The 8,718-nt window shown below is 47.6% G+C and overlaps 2 protein-coding genes across 4 annotated transcripts in view; one reads left to right on the forward strand and one right to left on the reverse strand.

Moving 5' to 3' along the window:
* The window catches only part of USP20 (ubiquitin specific peptidase 20), a 37,353-nt gene extending 35,142 nt beyond the window's left edge, over nucleotides 1-2,211 (reverse strand). For 2 of the 3 annotated variants that reach the window (XR_006737874.1, XM_045563207.1), the window contains exon 1: nucleotides 2,020-2,130. The gene's annotated coding sequence lies outside the window, so the exon portion shown is untranslated. The other variant, XM_045563208.1, reaches the window with a different exon arrangement.
* A 128-nt stretch (nucleotides 2,212-2,339) lies between these two features.
* Nucleotides 2,340-8,583, forward strand: C10H9orf78 (chromosome 10 C9orf78 homolog). Its single transcript, XM_045563209.1, has 9 exons — nucleotides 2,340-2,524; nucleotides 2,880-2,939; nucleotides 3,941-3,992; nucleotides 4,134-4,204; nucleotides 5,457-5,534; nucleotides 6,223-6,420; nucleotides 7,124-7,260; nucleotides 7,366-7,464; nucleotides 7,936-8,583. Exons 1-9 carry the CDS (start codon nucleotides 2,442-2,444, stop codon nucleotides 8,025-8,027), a joined length of 870 nt encoding a protein of 289 aa, XP_045419165.1. The 5' UTR covers nucleotides 2,340-2,441; the 3' UTR covers nucleotides 8,028-8,583.
* Nucleotides 8,584-8,718: the final 135 nt, after the last annotated feature.

Here is an 8,718-nt window from a genome sequence, read left to right on the forward strand (position 1 = left end):
TTTCATCTGGCTCCAGAAAGGAGCTAGCAAACCTACCCAAGCCTACACATTTCCTTAAGACAACTAAAGTCCCTAACAAAACTAAGAGTCATCTTTGAAATGCACAAAACCTGTATTTCCTGGAAGTTCCCTCTGAGAGGCAGTCTCATCCCACACCTAAAAGGGCCCAGCAAAACTTAGAGGGGCTGCAGTCTCTCCACACAGACACCCACCGCTAGATTCACCACTGCCGTGTTTTCAGCATTACTCTTCTAAACAACTCCATTGGGTATGCCACAGCACAGGTGGTGAGTTATCAGTGGGCACTCTGACCTCACAGAGTGGGCGGGAGGGCAGCTCATTTGTACCAGATGCTCCTCCCTGGGACTTCAAATAAGGAGCAGAAGAGTCCAGAAATGTCGTTGACCTTCTAGCCTTTCCTTAGTGGTGTCCAGTACTCCGTGGTGGGAGGGCTGCTGGGTGGGCAAAGCAGAGCCACCTCAGAGTGTGAAAGCTGCAAACATCGACTCCCTGGGCTCCTGAGCAACTCCAAGGAGGCTCTCCATCAGTTGACAGGGACATGGTGTCCAGTGAGTGCTATGTGCATCTGGGTTTGGCTGAACCGGTCTACTGAAAGCAAGACTTTGAGAAATTTTTTTTTTTTGAGACAAAGTCTCACTCTGTTGCCCGGGCTAGAGTGCCATGGCATCAGCCTAGCTCACAGCAACCTCAAACTCCTGGGCTCAAGTAATCCTCCTGCCTCAGCCTCCCGAGTAGCTGGGACTACAGGCACACAACATTGCACCCAGCTAATTTTTTCTAATTTTAGTACAGACAGGGTCTCACTCTTGCTCAGGATGGTCTCGAACTCCTGAGCTCAAGGGATCCTCCCGTCTTGGCCTCTCAGAGTGCTAGGATTACATGCCACCACCACACCTGGCCTGAGACTTTTAATATATGGCTTTTGACCAAAGACATAAAAGGCTGTTCTGAGAGAACAACAATCTCAGAGGAGACTGTTCCAGAGAAAGGCATTCCAGAAATGCTGCCCTGCTTCAGAATGGTCTTCCAGAAGAGGAAACCAAAAACTGCCTCCATCAGCCCCTCCCCACTAGCCAAAGAGCTGTAATAGTGGCTGCAGCAGCAAACATTTACTGAACTCCTACTGTGCCAGGTCCTGTGCTAACCGTGCAGCCCAGACAGCGCTGTGACTGATCCCTGCTCCACCTTCTAGCTGTGAAACTGGAGACACATACGCCCCTCTGGGCCTCCGCATCCTCATCTGTAAAATGAGAAACTAAATCTACCTCCTAGGATTGTTGGGAGAATCCAATGAAATAATGCTTAGCCCAGTGCCTGCTACATAATAGGTTCTTAATAAGAGGTAGTTATTTTCAAAGTAAAGGGCCGGCCCATATTAAAAAAAGGAAAACCGCTATTATTTAAAGGGTTCCTAAAAGTCCTATAAGCCACTATTTATGTATTTAGTTATTTTGTAAACGTTTGCTGATACTCGTTTTTCAAATAAACTTTATGCTCACAGCATCTTTGGGGTGGATTGGGGTGGAAGGGGCGGAAGGCAGAGTGACGAACCTCCTGACAAACGGAGGAAAACAAGACCCGAGGGGGTCCAGGGAGGCGGCCGGCAAGTACCGAGAAGGAGCCCTCCTGAGAGGCTGCAAAACATCAGACGCGCCTCTCCTTGGGAAGAAGCTGGAGGCCATTATTTGCGGGGCATTCGGCGTTGGGACTTTAATCCGCCACCGCAAAGAAGCGGTCATCTTTTGTTCCTAAAGAAAAAATGCACGTCAGGGCTCAGAAGCTCGAGGAGATAAAAGTCAGCGCCCGGAGACGCCACACGCATGCTTTCAACGCTGGGGCAGGCCCGGCAGAAATAAAAACGATGGGCGGCCCCTGTTCCCGAGAAACCGCGAGCCCCCAAGGGGCTCCAAGTGGGGTGCCGGGGCCCCAGAGGCCCCCTGAGCGCCGACTGGAGGAGGGGAGAGGGGCGGCGGCCAGGGGGTCCCGGGCTCCGCTCACCTTGCCGCGACGTTCGGCGCACCTAGCATGGCCAGGGCCCGCCACCTCGCAGTCGGGCTGGGGTCGTCCCTGCTCGGAAAGGCCCGGCCCCCAGAAGCCGCCGGCTGTGAGCCGGAACTCACCTGCCGTCGCAGCCGCGCCGCCGCCGCCTGTCAGTCAAGCGCACCCTCCGTGGCGCAGCGCAGGGCTGGGGGATCTGGCCGGCCGCGCCCCGCCTCCTCCTCTCGGCCGTCCAATCGGGAGACGTCGACGTCGTGGGGATGGGGGCGTGTCCACGTGGGCAGCTCGTTTGAGGGGCGGGACCGGGCGGGCGTGGGGCGGGGCCAGGCGGGACTGGCGCTCTGACCGCACTGCGGCGCGCCGGAAGCAGCGCGGGCCACAGTGCAGTGGAGTGGCGGCTGGACCGCGGGACCTGCGCCACCATGCCGGTCACCGGGAAGACTTTCCGTCGGCGCCGAGCCGACTCGGAGTCGGAGGAAGATGAGCAGGACTCAGAGGAGGTTCGGTGCGTATGGGGCAGGGTTTCCAGAGGCCAGGAAGAGAAAGACTGGGTTGGGGCACTCACCACCCCCCAGGTCCCTCGCTGACATTATTACTAAGTGTGAGCCGGGGTTGTTGTCCCTTCTGCGGACAAAGAAATTGAGACTTCTGGGGGATGAGGCCGCCACCCCGAGGCCGCACGGTTGGTAGAGATGCCCCCGGGATGCGCAGTGGATGTGACTCCCGGTGGGTCTAGGCGCAGGCTCGCCCTCTGGACCACTGTTCTGGCAGCTCAGCAGCGAGCGGGGCAGGGATGCCCTCAAAGCTGCCTGTTGGCTCTGGGTTCGCTCTTAGTCTATGCATTGCCATTTTCTTTTTAGATTAAAACTAGAAGAGACCAGAGAGGTTCAGAACTTGAGGAAAAGGCCCAACGGGGTGAGGTGGGTACTGCGGGGGACAGGGGGAGGGGGAGGAGGAAGTGGGGATGACGGACACGCCCCCGCCCGGATGGCTGTCACAAATACTTCCACAGACATAGCTTCTTCTGTTGACACACTATACACCTTCCACTGCTTGAAGAGGGAACCAGCGTTCTTTGCAGATGTTTAACCAGGCCATGCCCTGAGCCATGTGGTCTTGGGGTGTGCTCCAGAGGTACAGAAACAGGTCACTATCTCATGTTGTTATTGCATCCGATTAACTGTGAAATGCACGTTGATCTTTAAGAGTGAAAATTTTAGAAAGGTATAATCAAGAAAATAGACAGCATTTATAATTCTGCCATCCAGAAATAACCAGTGTTAACATTTAATACTCTTTGCAATCTGTTTCCCCTCTCTTTCGTTCTCTCTCTTTTGTAAAGATTGTGAGCAACTTAATATATACTTTTATTCCCTGCTATTTTCAACTCATGATGATATTGTGGGCATTCACCCGTATTGGGGAATATTTTTCAAAAATTTCCCCTTTTTTTCTATCTCACAAGGACAGCAGAATAACGGCCTTTTGAATAATATTCCACCAGATGTATGTACCATAATTTGTTAACAAATCCCCTATTTTGGGACATGTAGGTCGTTTTGCAAATTATCACCGTCAAATAAGGCTGCAGTAGATACTCTCTTACATTTGATTTGTCTTTAGCTGCATTTTCCCTGAAGGCAAAATCTTAGAAATGAGATTTCTAGGCCAAGATAATGCCAAGTGGCTTTGCAGGAAAGTGTAGCACTTCACTCACTGCCATCGCATCTCCCACCCCAACATCCGCAGTGCTTGTTGAGCCCCGTTTTATTCATACGGGCTTTTCCAGCTGGCTTTCTTGCCTACCCCTCATGTCCCCCCTTGCACTAACGTTGCAGCCTACAAACCTCCTGAGGGTTCCCCCTCCTCTCTGAATTGTGCCGTGTTTTTCTCTCTCTCCTCCTTGTTTGGTTTTGCTTAGTGCTGTGGCCCTGCTGGTGGGAGAGAAGGTACAAGAAGAGACCACGCTAGTGGTAAGTGACAGAGTCTTCTCTGGCAATTATGGAAGTCCTTCCTGTGGTTGCTCTTCAATTGGGTGATTGTGCTTTAAAAAAAAAAAAATTCCATTGCCATTTATATAGATACTTCCTCTAAGCTGGGTTTGTTTTCTGCAGGATGATCCCTTTCAAATGAAGACAGGTGGTATGGTGGATATGAAGAAACTGAAGGAAAGGGGCAAAGATAAGTAAGTGCAGAACAGGGTGAGATGCAAACTCACCTTGTCCCTGCCTGAGTCTGTTTGCCCTCCGAGAGCGGGGCCTGCAGCAGCAGAGTCCATGGGCCATCTTGAAGTAGCCTTTGTGTTTTGCAGAGTATCTTACTTAAAAACAAAAGAAGACAAAAACTCTTTAAAATTTAGCTTAGAGCTGAGTAGAAGGACTCCATCTATAAAAGTACATTGTTTATTGTCTTAGAAACCCATATGTAAGTTTTGTATAAAAACACAATTACAGACCAGGCGCTGTGGCTCACGCCTGTAATCCTAGCCCTCTGGGAGGCCGAGGCAGGTGGATCGCTCAAGGTCAGGAGTTCGAGACCAGCCTGAGTGAGACCCCGTCTCTAGTAAGAATAGAGATAAAAATTATCTGGACAACTAGGAATATATATAGAAAAAATTAGCCGGGCATGGTGGCGCATGCCTGTAGTCCCAGCTACTCGGGAGGCTGAGGGCAGTAGGATCGCTTAAGCCCAGGAGTTTGAGGTTGCTGTGAGCTAGGCTGACGCCACGGCTCTCACTCTAGCCCAGGCAACAAAGTGAGACTCTGTCTCAAAAAAAAAAAAAACAAACCACAATTACAAAGTTTTACAAACTAAAAGTACAGTCAGCCCTCCATTTCCACTGGTACTTCATTTGTGGATTCAACCAAATGCAAATTGAAAATATTCAGAAAAAATAAAAACAACAATACAACAGTGAAAAATAATACAAGTTAAAGAGTACAGTATGACAGTTACTTAACATACCATTTATATTTTATTAGGTATTATAGGTAACCTGGAGATGATTTAAAGTATATGGGAGTCAAGTCCTGATACTGTGGCTGCATAAGAAGAAAAAAAGAAGAATAAAAAATTGAAAAAAGAAAAAAGAAAGTATATGAGAGGATATGCATAGGTTATATGCAAATATTATACCGGTTTATATAAGGGACTTGACCATCCACAGAATTTGGCATTCTCAAGGAGTTCTAGAACAGATACCAAGAGACAGCTGTGTCCACTCATTCCTCAGAAGTATCACTGGAGGCCAACAGTTTGCTTGCATATATTTCTACAGCTGCTTCTATTTACATATCATACCATACCGTATATTTTCTCCCGGCCATAAACAGGATATTATAATTTTTGGTTGTGCCCTTGTTTTTTCCTTAGAAAATAAAACTCAGCCTCATTGAGTTGTGACTTGAAAGCTCTGCCTCATTTTTCTCTCGCTTCAGGATCAGTGAAGAGGAAGACCTACACCTGGGGACTTCATTTTCTGCAGAAACCAACCGAAGGGATGAGGATGCAGACATGTGAGTGTCAGTCTGTCTGGTTGTGAGTGATTGGAGCTGGGCTCCAGTCAGATAGGTCCAAGATATTTAATCACAGATGACATTTCTAGAATTTTCTAAAAGGTGTCAAGTTGGCCCCTCTCTCCCTACCTCCCAGGCCTGAGAACTTTGAAAACCTCTTAAAAGTTCTCTAAAAGGGGCTGAGCATGGTGGCTCACACCTGTAATCCCAACCCTTTACGAGGCTGAGGGGGAAGGATTGCCTGAGCCCAGGAGTTCAAGACCAGACTGGGCAACATAGTGAAACCCTATCTCCACAAAAAAGATTTTCTTTTTAAGTTTTTTAGAAGGGTAGTTCTTGGGATTTTAGATTCCATGGCTAGTAATATTTCCCCCAAACATTGCAGGGATAAATGTGGGCTCGCCCACTTGTTATTTTGCCAACAAGGCTGTTAAACAACTGCCATCTTTCTGTCTTCAAAGAAGCTTATATATGATAAAACCAATAGATTAGTAGGACATAATCTCATAGGTTGGTGTTTGAAGTTGAAAATTTCTAACTTAATGAAAAAACTTAAGTTGTTTTTATTTTTCTCATTTCTCCATGGACTGTCACCTGTCTGTGGGCCAGTGTCAGGGACCACTAATTTAGAAGACACCTGTTGTGAGCTTCCCATTCCTCCCTGAGACCTGTGGGTTTCTCATTTCAGGATGAAGTACATTGAGACAGAGCTAAAGAAGAGGAAAGGGATCGTGGAACATGAGGAGCAGAAAGTCAAGCCGAAGAATGCAGAGGACTGTCTTTATGAACTTCCAGAAAACATCCGTGTTTCCTCAGCAAAGAAGACTGAGGAGATGCTTTCCAACCAAATGCTGAGTGGCATCCCCGAGGTGGACCTCGGCATTGAGTATGTTTCAGACCCCATAGGCAGAAGGAAGAGCTCTCTGCTTTCCAGTTAAAAGTTATAGAGACACAGTTTCTTACCTGTGTCCTTGGGAACCTACAAATAAAAACTAGAATCTCTCTGGCAGATTGTCACCGGGAGTTACTCTGAAGGCTTGGTCAGAGGAGTTGAAGAGACTTAGGGGACCCTGACCACTGAAAGCAAAAGTGTGTCTTTAGCCTTTGTTCACAGCTGTTCAGTTGTTCTAGTCAGGCCCTTTATTCTGTTTTCTTCTAGCAGGAGCCATGTTAAAGGCTCGTCCACCCCTCCTGCCATGATCCTCCTTTCATTTAACTACAAAACATCTGTCAAGGGGGTTGTCGTGGGAGAAATACAACGGTCAGAATCATCTTTGGGTACAGTAGAAAGTTGGGAGACTTCTGGGTTCCCTCTTTTGTCACTAGCTTTAAGCCTTAGGCAGTTCACTTTACTTCTCTGAGGCTTCATTTCTTCTTGATCAGAAGAGGAAAAAAACTCCAGTTCTTCGATGGCTATGAGAGTGCCTTAAGAGTGCAACTTTACAGGTGCTTGGTAAACTGCAGAGAGCTGTGCCCTAGGACAGATGCTTTCCCTATGCAGCGGTGGGCCACCAGCCTCACCACTCAATTCCATCGAGTACTAAAGATGCCGTGATCTAATATGTGGTGTGGTTTCTTTCTCGCCATAGTGCTAAAATAAAAAATATCATTTCCACGGAGGATGCCAAGGCCCGTCTGCTGGCAGAGCAGCAAAACAAGAAGAAAGACAGTGAGACATCCTTCGTGCCTACCAACATGGCTGTGAATTATGTGCAGCACAACCGGTGTAAGCATCTCAGGAAATGCAACCCTGCCCTTCTTCCCCTGTTTGGATTGAGGTCCCCAGGAACTCCGTATTCTGTCTGATGTGTCCTCTGGTCTCTTGGTCCAGTTTATCATGAGGAGCTCAATGCTCCCATACGGAGAAACAAAGAAGAGCCCAAAGCCCGACCCTTGAGAGTGGGTGACACAGAGAAGCCAGAGCCTGAGCGTGAGTACACCTGAGGCCTCAGGGCTGCCCAGAGTGGTCAGTGCTCTGGGGGCCCATGGAGGCAGGGTGGGGCTGGGCAGGGGCGGAGCTTGAGCTTTGAAGCCAGGACATCTGGGTTCCAGTCCAAGCTCTAGATGCTGACTGTGCGCCTTCCCCTTTCCAAGCCTCAATTTTTTCATCTATAAAATGGGGATAGTAATAGAACCTACCTCTTGGGGTTGCCCTGAGGATCCATTGGGCTATCAAGCACAGCAGAGACCCAAGAAGTTAAAAATTTTTAATAAACAGAAATAAAATAAAAGTTACTCATAAATAAGAGTTATTTACTGAGGCCATACTGTGTTCCTGTGCACTGGGTTGGGCTTGGGGCTCCTGTCGGGAACAAGACAGGCATGGTCCTTGCCTGAGTGCAGTAGAGTCTAGCAGTGGGTTCCAGCAGGCCAACAGCCTTTGCTGTTCTTTTCCATTTAGGGTCCCCTCCTAACCGCAAGCGCCCTGCTAACGAGAAGGCCACTGACGACTATCACTATGAAAAGTTCAAGAAGATGAACAGGCGGTACTGAGGTGTGCAGACTGGCATGTAAATAGCACCTTTGTCTCCTTCCTCTCAGGAAAGGCTTCCTGGATAGAAGCCTGCTCATTTGCTAGCAGGCAGTTCCAAAAACAGACTGATGAGTCCGGCTGCTTACCTGCTGGATTTTCCAAGCACTAAATTTGTGACTTTTTGAAACAAAACAATGTGTAGTTTTCCTATTTGGGGGCAAACTCTGTGGTGAGAATTATTAAAACTTGTTTGTAAATATGTTGACTTTCTCTTAATATTCTGAGTCAGGAGGAAACAACTATGTGTACATAGTGTGATAATCCCCTTTAGATAGTGCTTTTATTGTTAAATATACAATCATGTCTTTCACTTTCGCATATTTGAAATGGGGGTCAGAAATGCATCCTTGATTGTTTAGGGTGGGTCCAGCTGATGGCAAAAAAATCTAGGATGGGATCAAAGGGATACTGGTATTTTCTGATTTTTAGAAAGTTACCTGTTTCTTTAAAAAAGTAAGCAAAAGCTACATTTCTTACCACTTTTAGAACTTAATTATTAAATATAGATGAATCTAACCTTATTGTTTGTATTGTGTTTCCTTATACCAACATCAGATGATGTTTTCAAAGCCCAGAGTTTGATTAGCTCAAATGTAGAACTGAATTACTGAGAGAGCTTTTCTCATTAAGTTCAAAAGTCATAGACATGCT

Source organism: Lemur catta, chromosome 10, assembly GCF_020740605.2.
Source record: "Lemur catta isolate mLemCat1 chromosome 10, mLemCat1.pri, whole genome shotgun sequence".
NCBI lineage: Eukaryota > Metazoa > Chordata > Mammalia > Primates > Lemuridae > Lemur > Lemur catta.